Source organism: Microcebus murinus, chromosome 9, assembly GCF_040939455.1.
Source record: "Microcebus murinus isolate Inina chromosome 9, M.murinus_Inina_mat1.0, whole genome shotgun sequence".
Taxonomy (NCBI): domain Eukaryota; kingdom Metazoa; phylum Chordata; class Mammalia; order Primates; family Cheirogaleidae; genus Microcebus; species Microcebus murinus.
Window position 1 is genome coordinate 103,584,631 of NC_134112.1, and position 16,555 is coordinate 103,601,185.

The window sequence follows — 16,555 nt, forward strand, 5'->3', positions numbered from 1 at the left end:
TGTATATACAGTGTGTGTGAGGTGCACACTCTGTGTGTGCGTGTGCGCCATGTGCTGTGTGGTTGTGCCGTGTGCTGTGCGTGTGCGGTGGTGGGACGGCTCCTCACAAGAGGCTGGAGCAGAGAACAGCCTGTCCGTGGGTCCCAGTGACGCGCAGGTGTGGCAGGAAGTTGCCGCTGCCACCGGCCTGTGTGCGCTGGCCTGTGCACACCACCCCGTGCAGTCAGTGACACAGCGGGAGGCAGGCAGCATCTCACACCTGCAGTCCCAGCACCCTGGGAGGCGGAGGCAGGAGGGTGGCTGGAGCCCAGGAGCTGAGGCACCGGGAGCCGTGGTCACCACTGGGCTCCAGCCTGGCGACAGAGCAAGACCCCATCTTGGGAACTAAAGATAAAGTCCGAAGCCCTCACTAAGTGTGCTCCTCCCGGCCAAGGAGCCCCAGAAACGACTTAAAACTGCGCTGCCGCCCCCTTAGGGAAGGGAGGGATAAGGCGCAATTACAGGCGTGTGATTTCCCTCCCTAAATGCTCACTACTCCTACAGCATGTAAGTGTGTATATCGACCCCTGTTCCGTGTAAATCCCGCTCCCTTTGTCTCTTCTCAGAAAAGCATGCGTGCCCAGCTCTGGCCGTCCGGCCGGCTGCGCCCTCTGTGAGAAATACAGCTCTCCTTTTGCCAGAGCAGAAACCGCGTTAATATTTTTTTAGTTAACAGTCTCCAAAACAACAACACAAAAACAAGCCAAAAAATCGCAGAGAGAGCCAGGCTTTGAAAGCGTGTCGTCCCCAGTGCAGACACGGAGCCCACACGTGCATGTGGGACACGCGTGTTTGGACAGCACTCTGATGACGGCAAGCATGTAGGGTCCTGGAGGTGCCTCTGGGAAAGAGGAGACAGGAGACGGAAGCGCCGTGGGGGCGGCAGGGAGGTGGGCCTCGGGTCTGAACAGGCCACTCGGTGTCGGTTTCAGTTCTCTGCGTGGGCTTTGCTCACACAGCTCCTTGGAGCCGTGCTGAAAGGCACAGGCCTGGTCCGCTCCCGGCCGCAGCCACTGAGCAGCAAGACAAGTTTGCAGGCCCTGGTCTCGTCTCGTCTTTGGCTGAGATGCGCGTGGAGTTCCCTGAGCTCCTTTAATGTGAAATGTTTTCCATCACAGTTGGCAGGTTTTGCCCATTCTTTCTTCAAATATTTTTTTCTGGTGCTTCTCCCCGTCCTCCCTCCAGCCCCCGTTCTTATGTGCCGGTGCCGGTTCATTCTCCTCTTCTCTTTCCTGGGGCCGGACGCTCCACCAGCCCCATCTTGCAGTTTGTGACTCTTCTTCTGCCAGCTCAAAGCCACGCCGAGCTCCTCCAGTGACTTTCGTGTTCCACTTACTGTGCTACTGCACACCCAGAGCCGCTTCACTATTTCTGTAACTTCCTTGTCGATATTCTCTATTTGGGCAAGACGTCATTCTCACGCTTTCAGGCATCCTCAAACTATGGCCCAAGGGCCACATGCCATCCGCCTAGGACATTTTATCCGGCCCGCCGGGTGTTTTGCTGCAGCTGCCTGTCCTGCTTAGCAGCCAACTAACTCATCCCGGGCCCACAGTGCGTACTCTCCAACGGTCTGAGGGACAGTGAACTGGCCTCCTGTTTAACAAGTTTGAGGACCCCTGCTCTAATTCTTCAGACATAACTGCCTTTGTTTCTTTGAACACATTAAAACAGCTGACTGGCGTTGGGGCATAGTGGCTCACACCTGTAATCCTAGCACTCTGGGAGGCCGAGGCGGGTGGATCCTTTGAGCTCAGGAGTTCGAGACCAACCTGAGCAAGAGCAAGACCCCCATCTCTACTAAAAAAAAAAATAGAAAATTAGCTGGACAACTAAAAATATATAGAAAAAATTAGCTGGCCACGGTGGCGCATGCCTGTAGTCCCAGCTACTCAGGGAGGCTGAGGCAGGAGGATCGCTTGAGCCCAGGAGTTTGAGGTTGCGGTGAGCTAGGCTGACGCCACGGCACTCTCTCTAGTCCCCAGGAACAGAGTGAGATTCTGTCTCAAAAGAGGAGAGGAGAGGGGAGAGGGGAGAGGGGAGAGGGGAGAGGGGAGAGGGAGGGGGAGGGGAGAGGGAGAGGATGAGGGGGAAGGGGGAGAGGGGAGAGGAGGGGAGGGAGGGGAGAGGGGGAGGAGGGAGGGAGAGGGAGGGGGAGGGGAGGGGAGGGAGGAGAGGAGGAGGAGAGAGAGAGAGAGGAGAGGAGAGGAGGAGAGAGGAGAGGGAGGAGAGAGGAGAGGAGAGGAAGAGGAGGAGAGGAGAGAGAGGAGAGGAGAGGAGAGAGAGGAGAGGAGAGGAGAGGAGAGGAGAGGAGAGGAGAGGAGGAGGAGGAGAGGAGAGGAGAGAGAGGAGAGACAGCTGACTGGAGCTCTTCTTCCGCTCAAGCCTTGCGTCTGTACCCTCCTCAGGGACAGCTTCAACTGACTGCTAACCCCTTCTGTATATGGCCCCTATTTTCTGTTTTTCTTGTTTTTTTGGTTGAAAACTGGACATTTAACATAATATAGTGTGGGAGCTCTGAAAACAAAATCCCTTTTTCTCTCCCAGGTTTTGTTGGTGGTGATGTTTGTTGTTATTGTTGCTGCATTTTAGTTAATAACTTTCTTGGATATTTTAAACGCTCTGTTGTTATGTGCTGCCTCTGAAGTCTCTGCTTGGTTAAACGATTTGCTCGGCTAACTACTGCACAGAGGTTGCTCCAAATACTTCCAGCCCGTTAGTTTCCTGCCCCTTGCCAACAGGCCTGTGTGTGTGTGTGTGTGTTGGGTGTGTCTTCTGTATCCCAGCAGGTGGACTCACAGCTCCCCCTTGGCCTTGGCCTCAGTCCTGCCCCCACGCACATCAGTCATCAAGTCCGGCTGGCCCTGGGCCTCTGCCTCAGCCAGAGATGAGAGTAGAACTTTCCCAGGGCTTCCTTGGGTGCAGCACAGGGCACTGAGCTGCAAACGGGATATGAGAGTTTTCGAAGCCCCCTGTGGTCATCTGATTCTCCTTTGAAGTATTTTGATCAGCCTTTTGTTTGTCCCAGCTAGCCACAATGTCAAACAATTGACATGGATTGTTTTTGACAAAAACCCTGGAGATGGGGTTTCCCAGGAACAGAGAGTTCAAATAGCAACACTTCTCTGGGATGGTACCTTTTGAGGGAGCATTAAGCCCATTCTTTCCCCTCCAGTGGCTGCTCGACTACTGGTTTTCAGGGCCACTGTAGTTCTAAGGCTTTTCAATGATTTTTTTTTCATTCTATTTTCCAATGGCCATAACATTACCATTTAAGACAGATTTGTTGGAAAAACTCTCACAGACATTGGCCTAGGTAAATAATTTATGAAGACCCCAAAGGCAATCACAGCAATAACAAAAATTAAAATAAACAGGACCCAATCAAATTAAAAAGCTTCTGAACAGCCAAGCAAACCATCATGAGAGCAAACAGACAACCTGCAGAAAAGGAGAAAATATTCGCATGCTAAACATCCAATAAAGGGCTGGTAACTAGAATCTATATAGAACTCAGGAAAATCAGCAAGAAAAAAAAATCACACAACCCTATCAAAAGTGGGCAAAGTACATGAACAGAAACGTTTCAAAAGAAGATAGACTAATGGAAATGTTCTAATTATCTAATTATCTAAACATCTCTAATTATCAGGGAAATGCAAATCAAAATCACAATGAGATATCACTTATCTCCAGTGTGAATGGCCTTTATCAAAAAATCCCCAAACAATAAATGTTGGTGTGGATGTGGAGAAATAGGAATACTCGTACAGTGCTGGTGGGACTGCAAACTAGTACAACCTCTGTGGAAAGTAATATGGAGATAGCTCAAAGAGCTACAAGTAGAACTACCATTTGATCCAGCAATCCCATTACTGGGCATCTACCCAAAGGAACAAAAGACGTTCTATAAAAAAGACATCTGCACTAGGATGTTTATAGCAGTATAATTCAGAGTTGCAAAGATGTGGAAACAACCCAAGTACTCATCAATCCATGAGTGGATTAATAAAATGTGGTATATGTATACGATGGAGTTCTTCTACTCAGCCACAAAAAATAGTGGTGATCTAGCACCTCTTGTATTATCCTAGTTAGAGCTGGAGACCATTCTACTAAGTGAAGTGTCCCAAGAATGGAAAAACAAGCATTCCATGTACTCACCATGAAATTGGTATTAACTGATCAACACTTAGGTGCACATATAGTAGTAACATTCAGCGGGTGTCGGGCAGGTGGGAGTGGGGAGGAGGGGATGGGTATATTCACACCTAATGGGTGCAGTGCGCACTGTCTGCGGGACGGACACTCTTGAAGCTCTGACTCAGGTGGGACAAAGGCAATATATGTAACCTAAATATTTGTACCCCTGTAAGATGCTGTAATAAAAAATAAAATAATTTTTAAAAGATTTCTGCATTTGTTATGACTGACCTCTTTAGTAGATACTAGTTAAATCTCAAAGTTTTGGGGATTACTTTCTTGGGTTTTTCAGGTAGATAATCTTGTATCTGAAAATAACTTTCCTGGTAAAAATTCATAAGATTTTCCTTTAAACATTGTATTATTACCTAGGGTGTCCAGAACAACAACACATAAAGGCAGACTTCCTGGCTCTGCTTCTCACTTTTATGCCTCAGTTGTTTCTCAAATGATTATACTGTTGGCTTTTTGCCTCAATAGTACTCCTTCTTATGCTCGGTACCGTCTCTTGAGTCTTTATTAAAACATGTCAATAAGTATCTTTCTTTGAATGGAAACTTAAAACCAGTATGTTATTTACGGTCTGCTACACTTCACACACTTTATGCAACAGATATTTGGTTCAGAACAGGGGCACACCATCAGAAACAGACTTGAATAAAGCCCACATGATCTCTGTTTTGGGGAGTTTGCAGTTCAGGTAGCAAAATTCCAAATAAAACTAAATTGTAGGCTGGGCGCGCTGGCTCACACCTATAATTCTAGCACTCTGGGATGCCAAGGTAGGAGGATCACTCAAGGTCAGGAGTTCAAGACCAGCCTGAGCAAGAGTGAGATACCGTCTCTAGACGGGGTCTAAAATAGAAAGAAATTAATTGGCCAACTAAAAATATATAGAAAAGGAAATTAGCCAGGCATGGTGGCACATGCCAAGTAGTCCCAGCTACTTGGGAGGCTAAGGCAGAAGGATTGCTTGAGCCCAGGATTTGATGTGAGCTAGGCTGACGCCAAGGCACTCTAGCCCAGGCAATAGAGACTGTCTCAAAAAAAAAAAAAAAATTATTATCATTTTTTTTTTTACAGAAAAGGGGTCTCACTATAAGCCAGGCGGGAGTGCAGCGAGATCATAGCTCACTGCAGCCCTGAACTTTGGGGCTGGAGCCATCCTCCTGCCTCAGCTTCCTGAGAACCGGGGACTATAGGTGTGTAGCACCATGCCCAGCTAGGGGTCTTATTTTTTGTAGAGATGGGGTCTTGCTATTTTGCCCAGGCCAGTCTGGAACTCCTGGCCTCAAGCGTCACTTGTTAAATCTAGCTGCTTTCCCACAGTGTTAGATTTTTAAGGTTTTTTAAAACGTAGGCCCGTCAAAGGCCTGCCCAGATGTGGCATGCAGAGGCATGATCCTCCCACCTTGGCCTCCCAAATTGCTGGGATCTCAGATGTGAGCCACCAGGTCCAGCCTTTGAGTTGCAATTATGTCACGTGTGATGAATGAAAGTAACACGGTGCTGGGAGGGCTCATAGGTACCTGAGGAAATCAGCTTCAGTCTGAGAAACGAAGGGACTGGACGCTAGTTGGGCGAGTTCTGGGAAGACACTGTGGCGTGGAGAAGGGAGGAGTGTGCACAGCCTTGGGGGCCAAGGACACGTGGCCGGGCATGGTAGGTGACGGCACAGGAGTGCCTTTGCTCTGGGAGCCCAGAGGGCAGCAGTGCATGAGTTTCAGTTTGTGTTCCCGGAAGACCCTCTGGCAGCTGTGTGGAAATAAGAGGTCGAGGGGGCTGAAGCTTGGAAACCAGAGTCCTGGAGGCCAGTGCTGAGGGGGACACACCGAGAGCTGGACACAGGACTCGCACCTGCCATGGGGAGGGAGGAGCTGCCGGTGCCAGATGCTGCCCAGGACGCAGAGCCATGGTGAGCCAGTCCTGAGCTCCATCTGTGCCTGTGACAGGCGGCACCCACAGTATTGAGAGAAAGCCAGAGAGAACAAGGCAAGACCAGAACCCAACCTGCGTTGCTGCCGTCCTGACAGTCTGGTAGAGGAGAAGACAGTGACTGGCCATGAGAAGGGCCCATGGTGTAGGACAGGACAGAGGGAGGCTCTGGTGTCCTGTTGCAGCGTGGGAAAGACAGGCGTCACTTGTTAAATCTAGCTGCTTTCCCACAGTGTTAGATTTTTAAGGTTTTTTAAAATGTAGGCCCGTCAAAGGCCTGCCCAGATGTGGCATGCAGAGGCAATTCCAGCGTCAGTAAGGACTGGGGCGCAGTGGGCCTTGGGACGTCCCCGCCAGCGTTTGTTCAAGTCTCAGCGGCTTCTGATTCGCGCCTCTCAGTGCTCTGGTGATAAAGGACGTTCAAAGTCTCTGCCTGTTCTACTCGTGACGACCCTACAGAAGAGACATTTTCAAAGCTCAGAGTCTTGTATGCTGTGCAGGGGAGAGTCGAGCTGAGACGGGGGACAAGGATGAGCATTAACACGACCGCCCTGGAGCGCTGCTCTGAAGAAGAAAGTGTCACAGACCGCAAGTGTGAATGGCGTACCGTGCCTACGCCCCAAATTATCTGGTCCCACACTAAAAATTTCATTTCAAAAGACGAAGGAAAAACAAATCACAAATGAGCTAACATAAAAGTTTTATTAAATAAATACATGCACTGTCATGTAAAATTAGTTAAGCAAAAAGGACATTTTGTAATTAAAAAATCCTCCGTTTGCTGCCGTCCCTTTGCAGTGGGCGATCCAGCTAGAATCAGAATTAATGGAGCAACCACAGAGTAAACGCAGCTATGCACGCTGATTGGCTTTTGGCTTAGGCTCTTGAAAAAAAAAAAAAGCTTTATTCTCTTGACAGAGAACACATTCTTATAGCACAGAATACGAACTGTGGTCAGCGTCGCTACACATCTTCTGTTTGAATCTGGAACCTGGAAACACCTCCGTATTTTAAGGCACAGGATAGAAACCCACAGGCTGTACCCCCAGGTACAAGCCAACAGAGCTGCACTTCAAATCCACCTAAGTTAATCTTCCCTACAGTGGCTTGGCTCAAAGCAGGAAAGTTAAAGTTATCTTTTCCCAGATAAATCACTCATTAAGAACTAAAAATGAACATTGTGACACAACTCGAGTGTCTCCCATCACTGGGACCTTGAGTGCTAAGAGGGTGGCCTAAAGGTGGTTCTCAACGTCCCCGAGTTTCTGCAAAGTGCTTTTGAGCCTGGAAACCACCCCTTGCTCCCCCTCCTTTTAGAGAGTTTGGAGACAGCGCCCAGAGCCCCACAGGTGGGGCCCTTGTGTCAACCCTGGTGACGGCCCTCCCGGCGTCACTGCAGCGGGGGCTGCACACCGTGCTGCAGAACTGGCTCCTTTGGGGGCTGCACCCTCAGGGGCCTCTATGTTGCCTAACTGCTTAAACACAGCGTCCCACTAAGTAAAACACACATCGACCATATGAAGCATGTGGGTGCAGCCCCCAGATGTGTAGGCTGTTGGTAAAAATTACTGGCATGCTAAAATTTCAATGAGAATTTCTTCTCTCTTATAGGTTATGACATGCCTTTAACAGACCTACATTTTAAAAAACCATCAAAAAATCTAACACTGTGGAAAGCAGACAGATTTAACAAGTGACGCCAGTTTTTCTCACGCTGCATGACACAGTTTGACGATGTTTTGCGTGCACTCACGTTCGCGTGAGTGTGCTGACACGTCCGCAAGCCCCAGGATCACTGCAGTGGTTTAGCACGAGGCTCCAAAGTGTCCTTGAATGGGAGACAGTGAGATGACACTGCCCTTTGTGGTCACATGCAATGTACTGTGAAGCTGCAGACTCCATTACAAATAAACACACGGTTCAAAGCATAAGTTACAAACTGAAACAGAGTTAAACTCTGCCAGAAGAGAGGGGTGTGTGGCAACAGCCAGGTCTGCACAGGCACTTTGGTATGCTTGGTCGTGTGCGTTGTCCCCAAGCTGCCCAGGTGTGTGACAGGAGTTAGGTGGGAGCTTCAACTGCAATCACAAAGTTATGTTTTCCCCAACATATTTACACACAGCTTTAAGACATTCTCACGGCCCAGGAAGCCATCTCGTCACACAGCTCACACACTGAGACTGCTTCTGCATGTGCACGACATGCTCACAGATACGCTCGCCCGGGTGCTGTCATGGAGCCGGGCCTCAAGGGGGTGGGGATGGGGATTCAGGTATACGAAACATGCTTTTAATAATCTCAGCAGAAAAAGAAAAGATTCCAAAATAAAAACTATACAATAATATCCCAATATTACGGTTAATCATGACATGAAGTGAGGAAACCCGGTAGACGGCTGTTTAAAAGCAAGAGCTTCCCAGCTGGTCCTGGTGGGCCCACCAGGAGCAGCACCCCCTACACGATGTGACACCAGCACATGCGTGTGAACAAGCTTTCAGATCACACCACCCATCCACACTCGAGTTCTGACCTGTTCCATTTCCGAGCTGGGCCTGTCACCAGGGAGGTTGCCACAGTGATGCCAAACTGGGTGCAGACACCCTGTCGGCAAAGCGCTGAGTCCAGAGCCACCCCACCTCAGCCTGCGGAGCAGCCAGGGCTGGAGGTGCACAGTCCCAACGCAGTATCCTGTCTACTCATCCCGATCCACCTCACAAACCTACAGCGCGATGTGCACCTTCTCTCAACAGGCTGGGAAAACGCTGAAAATTAACCAAGCTCGTGACTATTTTACAATAGCCTCACTGCTAACACTGAAAGTCCATTCCTGTGTTTTAGGAAAAGTGTAACATATGTATCTGAGTACTATTTCATGGATGTTACAACAAAGCAATTAAAATAAACTTAAGACATTTCATTTTTATATAAGATTTTGCAGGTTAGTACACTATGATTTATGAACCTACATCAAATCTCTCAATATTTTATATTATTCAGCTATAAAACATTTTCCCTTATAAGCCCTTTAACTTATATCTCAATAATACATCTTTATATTTATGAAAATGTTAATATTCTGAATACTTCATCATTCGTAATTGGGCAGATATATACTATTTAATAATCTTTCAGTTTTTCTTTTTAAAAAGAAACATCACAAAATAGGTCACTGAGAACTTTTTGCTGCAAAGATGAAAATGATTATTTGTCACAAGAATTTAATAAGTCTTAGAAGAAAATATATATTTCCTTGCTCTATTTTCTTCTGAAGTCAAACCAGCGTGTGGAGATTATAAAAAATAGAGTCTATTTACACGCAGAGTGTAACTCGGCAATACACAAAGCAAGGCAACAGCAAAGCAGCACGCAGATCCACTCCCTAACACACGACTGACGTGGAGCTGCACAGAACACGCCAACCACCACCTTACCGCCCATCCTGACCCCTGCTGGAATACCAGAGAAAATTCAACATATAAAATCTACTGATAATATTGGCCAAATCTGCCTAAAATATCAATACTTTTATAAAACTGTTAAGATATGTATAACTAAATACATGAAATTATAAAAATAGGATCGGTGCGCCTGTGGAGGGATGTGCTCTGTGTAGAGATGGGGGAGGATGCCTTGCGCCCGCGAGGCTACGTCACCACCTGTGGTCTCGTCCCGTCTTCTGTGAGGTCATACCTGCGGAAGCACAGGAGACAATGACAGGCATGGGATCTCCTGTGTGGCGTGTTACTGACACACGTCAGGGTTCACCCCTGTCTGTGGAAGGGACTCCCAGCAGGTCCAGGGGTGTGTTTTAGATGTGTATCCTGGCTTCTGTCTGTTTACTGACTGCTGAGTCTGTCTGTGGAAGGGACTCCCAGCGGGTCCAGGGGTGTGTTCTAGATGCATTTCGTGGCTTCTGTCTGTTTACTGACTGATTAGTCTGTCTGTGGAAAGGACTCCCAGTGGTTCCAAGGGGGTGTTTTAGATGCGTATCAGAGCTTTTGTCTGTTTAGTGACTACTAAGTCTGTCTGTGGAAGGGACACTCACCACTGGGTCCAACCTTTGGTGAGTTCTTCAGATGCCAGAGTAACCAATACCTGTGGGTTTAAAAAAAAGGTTGCTTGTTAAAGTCAGTTGAAGTAGTTCCGTATTGTATTGTATTGTATTGTATTGTATTGTATTGTATTGTATTGTATTGTATTGTATTTTTTTGAGACAGAGTCTCGCTTTGTTGCCCTGGCTAGAGTGAGTGACATGGCGTCAGCCTAGCTCACAGCAACCTCAAACTCCTGGGCTCAAGCAATCCTGCCTCAGCCTCCCGAGTAGCTGGGACTACAGGCACGTGCCACCATGCCTGGCTAATTTTTTCTATATGTATTAGTTGGCCAATTAATTTATTTCTACTTATAGTAGAGACAGAGTCTTGCTCTTGTTCAGGCTGGTTTCGAACTCCTGACCTTCAGCAATCCACCGCCTCGGCCTCCCAGAGTGCTAGGATTACAAGCATGAGCACCTCGCCCAGCCAAGTAGTTCCTTTTAAATCTTTCACTACTTCCAATCTCTAACCTTCTGTCTCACTCTGTCTATATGGAATACTCCTTTTAGTAGAGGCTCATGTTTTCCATCTTCCCTACCCTCATGATTCAAGGTATCTAAGAGACCCTTCCCGTACCCAATAGTCCTGACGTCATTACACACCGTGGAGACAACTCACGGGGATGATGGCAGCACAGCTGACAGGGACAAAGTGACACTTACCTACGAAGTGCAAACACCACTTCTCTGACTTAACCTTTATGAGCATTATTAAGGAATGTATAATCACATGCAGAAGTTAAATGTGAACATGGACTAGTACTAGAAGAAATTCGGAGAAATGCAGCCAGTGATTTGTTAGAAAACAGAGTGATCGGTGGAGGACGTGGAGCTGTAGGAGGATGTTTTTCTTCATTGTGATATTCGAACAAAAATTTAAAGACTTAAAAATCACCTTCTCTTCGACTAGAAGTTCATGGTATTAGTATGATTACTACACCAATACTCTGAATATGTAAAAACAATGAAAATAATTTAAAATGTCTTTAGAACGTACTGAGGTCACACTTGGCTGCACTCACAGCCCACGATTTACAAACAAGCATCAGCACAAACTGCAGCCATTACCACGATGTGGGCGTGGGCTGAACCACTGCACTGAAGTAGGTGCTTAATTTTCACTAAGTGTGGGAGCCAATCAGGGATTTTTTTTTAAAAACTCACTTTGCCAAGAAGCCCTTTGTCTTTGGACAGGAAACCGCCGCTGTTCTTCACCGCGACGTCCAGCGTCCTCCTCTGCACCTCCGGCAGCGAGACACTGAAGTCAAAGCTGAAATGGGAGGCGAGGAACTTACTCAACTTTCCCTGCAATTCTGCTGTATTTTCTTACAACTAAAAACGACATTCCAGATGTTCCGTTTGTTTTTTACTATGGATTTGAGTCTTCCACCAGATGTTCTGATCTGGCATTTCGTGAAGACTTAAAAACCAAGTTATTTTCATCATTTCCCCAACATAAGAGAAGGCGCTGCCATCCCAGGCATGTCGGTGGCTCATGGATGGGTGAGGGGTGCTCTTTGGACACATATGTCCGACTCTCTGTGGGAGCTAGAACGTGGGGCATCATGTGACAAGACACCCAACTCCAGGGGATTTCACTCGTGCGGCCTCACGGTCACTCGCGCTCAGCAGTGGCGATCCCGCCACCTCCAGCAAGGGAATTATGTGCCTGCAGCTTCCCAGAAGGCCCCCAAGCACTTTTCAGAGGCTCAAGTCAGATGCTGCAAACCAACTGCCCACAGGGCCGGGTCCCAGTCCCCGTGTGTGACCTGCCCTGTCCCGACCGAGGGGCTCAGCCACCAGCAGAGGCTAGAGCAACTGTAAACCCAAATTGGCATGTGGACTCTCAGAATTTTTAAATGCTGTGGTTAAGTAAGAACATTTTGTTAAATAAAACACACCCACTTCAGGATTTGGTACATGCCTGCCATTATAATTGTGGGTGGTTTCTAAGCTACCACCGGACTATAAGATCTCAAATTTGTAGCAATCAGCAGCTTTTCTTTTTCTCCCGCTCTGTCACCCTGAGTAGAGAGCAGTGGCACAATCACAGCTCACTACAGCCTCCAACTCTTGGTCTCAAGCGATTCTCCTGCCTCAGCCTCTTGAGAAACTGAGACTACAGGCATGTGCCACCAGGCTCAGCTAATTAATAATTTTTTTTGTAGAGACAGGCTCTCATTACGTTGCCCAGGCTGGTCTCAAATTCCTGGGCTCAAGTGATCCTCCTGCCTCAGCCTCCCACATAGCTGGGACTACCGGCCTGCGCATGGGCCAGATTGGTGGCCCTTTGGGACGGTCTCATGCCACATCAGACTGACCAGGGAAGCAGATTCCAGCCTCTATTAGTCTAGACTACTAAAGAGATTTGCAAAAATATAGAACAATAACATTCTTTTCACTTGGTTTTTTCTATTGTTTTGGAAAACATAGTTGTTTTCACAAAAATGTTATATTTTAAAATGCTATGAGCTTACTATTGTTGTTTTAAAATACATGTATAAATTCTCAGTTTTAATTTATAGCATGATAAATATCAACAAATATAACCACCAAAAATGAGTTCTTTTGGGACATCAATAATTTGATCTTTATTTAATCACTAGTCTCCCTGTCCAGTGTTTTATAACTTGGATTTATTATGTTTAGCATGTCTACCTGAAGTTCAAAATGCTTATTTATTTTTATTTTTTTTTATTTATTTTTTTTGAGACAGGATCTCACTCTGTTGCCCGGGCTAGAGTGCCGTGTCATCAGCCTATCTCACAGCAACCTCAAACTCCTGGGCTCAAGCAATCCTCCTGCCTCAGCCTCCCAGGCAGCTAGGACTACAGGCACGCACCACCATGCTTGGCTAATTTTTTCTGTTTTTAGTTGTTTGGCTAATTTCTTTCTATTTATAGTAGAGATAGCATCTCACTCTTGCTCAGGTTGGTCTCGGACTCCTGAGCTCAGGCAATTCTCCCACCTCGGTCTCCCAGAATGCTAGGATTACAAGTGTGAGTCACTGTGCCTGGCCTAAACTGCTTATTTATTTATCTTGACAAATACCATTTGCTGAAATTTGGTGGAGTTTTCCCCTGAACTTCTCGACAGCAAACCGATGTACATACTTCAGCTCTCCCAGGCATTGCCCAGGCCTTTCTGTCACTCCAGCCAAACAGGCAAGCCTCGGTGGGTAGAGCAGCATACCTTTGATCAAACACTGGATTTAACGTCTTCTTGGACACGTGTGTTTTCCTCCTCCCTGACCGCCTCTTGTCTGGCAATAAATACATGCGCACGTACGGGTCAGAGCCATCTTCAGAGAAGGCGATGAGATTTCTTACAACACAAACCAGAGACCACATATGAGAATTTAGGTAAACGAGAATTAGCAGCACATTCAAATTTACTTTATCAAGTTTTTGTTTTATCTAAAAACAGAGAAGCAACAAGATGATAGATGCCAAACCCCATGAAGTGTATTTTCGCATGCACCCCACGCTCACTTGGCAGCCTCCTTCTCAAACTGCTCTTCTAGCAGCTGTGCCAGAGGCAGCTTTTGCCTCCATCTCTGGAGCCCAGAATTTGGGGGACCTTCTACGTCCTTGCTCTCTGCTTCCCACAGTAACTATGGCTTCTTCTTTCCACAGTATGTCTAATGCCCTCTTCTAGTGTGAAACGTAAGTCAGCCACCTCCAGCCACCAACCTGCTCATGGACCCGTCACCTCCCTAAGCAGCCCACCCACTCTTTTCCCACGACAACCACCAGACACACACCTACGCCCAATTCTCCCTTATTGACTGACCCCAAATCAGGTTAGGGTCTTGTTTTCTTACACTCGCCTGAAATAGTCTTCTGTGCCTGCATATCCCTTGGTAATTGTCTTTTTTTTTTTTTTTTTTTTTTTGAGACAGAGTCTCACTTTGTTGCCCAGGCTAGAGTGAGTGCCATGGCATCAGTGAGTGCCATGGCATCACCGCAAACTCGAACTCCTGGGCTCAAGCGATCCTCCTGCCTCAGCCTCCCCAGTAGCTGGGACTACAGGCATGCACCACCATGCCCGGCTAATTTTTTCTATATATATTAGTTGACCAATTAATTTCTTTCTATTTATAGTAGAGATGGGGTCTCGCTCTTGCTCAGGCTGGTTTTGAACTCCTGACCTCGAGCTATCCACCCGTCTCGGCCTTCCAGAGTGCTGGGATTACAGGCATGAGCCACCACGCCCAGCCTGGTAATTGTCTTAGTAGCAACAACATATAAGGTTCTCAATATTTATTGAATTGAACCCTACATTTACATAACATTTTTTTTTCTTTTGAGACAGGGTCTTACTCTGTCTCCCAGGCTAGCATTATCATGCAGTGGTGTCATCATAGCTCTCTGTAGCCTGGAACTCCTGGGCTCAAGTGATCCCCCTGCCTTAGCTTTCCAAGTAGCTGGGACTACAAGCACATGCCACCACACCCGGCTAATTTTTCTATTTTTTTTTGTAGAGACAGGGTCTTGCTGTATTGCTCAGTTGGTGTCCAACTTCTGGCCTCAAATGATCTTCCCACCTTGACCTCCCCAAGTGCTGGCATTATAGGTGTAAGCCACCACGCCTGGCCTACATTTAGATAGTTATATAATTTATATAATTTTATTTCTAAATGTCACTAATTTTATTTTCTTATGTTTCCATCAGCTTTTTATAAGGTCTAAATTTGTATATCATTTTTTTTTTCCTTTTTCCTTTCAAACTCATGAAAACAACATATTGCTATATTACCAGGACAGACAAAATCACATGAAAGAAAAATAATTAGTAAGACCACACCATCATCATTAATCAAATCCAAAGTGAAGCAACATTGTAATCTCACCTTATACTTATGAAAATAGTATAATGCACAATTTAAAATAAATTTTTTCCTGATTATGGGGAAAAATGGTATGTGTGCATACCTGGGGTGTCGATGTGAACTGGGGTACTCTTTTTTGAAAGACTATGGCCATACCTATCATTAGCCCATGAACTCCTTCCATCTTTTGAACTGATAAACCTACTCCTGGAAATTTAATACTAAAAAATACTTCAATAAAAGAAAAACATGCTCATTATCATGTAATGTAGTCCAGACAAATTAATTACAGTATAGCAGCACAAGGGAGTATTATAAAACAGCTAAAATGGTCATAAGACAATGTTAAGAACAAAAAGGGAATAAAAAATTATATAATGGGATTATAATAATAGAAAATACAGGCCTGTAGAGAGGGACTAGACTACAATGCAAAGCATGACAAACAAGCATGTCCATGTCTGTGTGCACACATGCAGACGTGTGCACACTTGTGCGGGTGATGGAATTACAGGAGGTCTTCTCAGAACCGCCTTCACTGCTGTGAGTTTGGTTTTCTCATCATACATGTGCCTATCTCGGTCTCAGCTTTCTGTGAGACAGACTGCACTCGCTGTCTCCTGGGATCCAAGCAGAACTGTACTTTCTCAACACCCTGGAGCTTTTTATACACGTTTCTAAATGTTAAAAAAAACTAGGAAAGTTGTTCTTCAGTTTGCTCATGTTTCTCTGGGGAGGGAATGGTAAACTAATGGAAATCAAACGCCTCCCAAACCCTCAAATCCTAAGCAGGACAGTTCTCATGTGCAAAACACATCCATTTTATGCTTTTGGTATGCTTTCTCATAAGAGATTATATTTATACTCAGTATGGTACTAAAAGACACAGACAATGGAAAACTAGTTACCTTTTCCTTAATGACGGGACACGTTGTGGGAAACCCATCATGAAGCGATTTTTGTCATTGTGCAAACACTGCAGAGAGCACTCGCACACACCAGATAGCACAACCCACTATATACCTGCTACACACCTCAGCTGTGCAGTGTGACCTGTTGCTCCTACACTTGCACACACCCAGAAGGCACAGCCATCTACACCACTCAGCTGTGCGGCATGACCTGTTGCTCCTACACTTGCACACACCCAGAAGGCACAGCCTGCTACACACCTCAGCTGTGTGGTGTGGCCTGTTGCTTCTACACTCACACACACCAGATGGCACAGCCCACTACACACCTCAGCTGTGTGGTGTGGCCTGTTGCTTCTACACTCACACACACCAGATGGCACAGCCTGCTACACACCTCAGCTGTGTGGTGTGGCCTGTTGCTCCTACACTCACACACACCAGATGGCACAGCCCGCTACACACCTCAGCTGTGTGGTGTGGCCTGTTGCTTCTACACTCACACACACCAGATGGCACAGCCCGCTACACACCTCAGCTGTG

The 16,555-nt window shown here is 46.6% G+C and overlaps 1 protein-coding gene across 4 annotated transcripts in view; it reads right to left on the reverse strand.

Annotated features, from left to right (window-relative positions):
- Nucleotides 1–6,860: 6,860 nt before the first annotated feature.
- ESYT2 (extended synaptotagmin 2) overlaps nucleotides 6,861–16,555 on the reverse strand; it is a 95,922-nt gene continuing 86,227 nt past the window's right edge. For all 4 annotated transcript variants that reach the window (XM_012786282.2, XM_012786281.2, XM_012786280.2 and 1 more), the window contains 4 exons: nucleotides 13,463–13,594; nucleotides 11,435–11,540; nucleotides 10,223–10,272; nucleotides 6,861–9,867 (listed from right to left, as the gene is read on the reverse strand). In XM_012786282.2, the coding sequence (XP_012641736.2) occupies nucleotides 9,822–9,867; nucleotides 10,223–10,272; nucleotides 11,435–11,540; nucleotides 13,463–13,594 (334 nt within the window). In that variant the 3' untranslated portion in view covers nucleotides 6,861–9,821. The remainder of the gene's footprint in view (nucleotides 9,868–10,222; nucleotides 10,273–11,434; nucleotides 11,541–13,462; nucleotides 13,595–16,555) is intronic.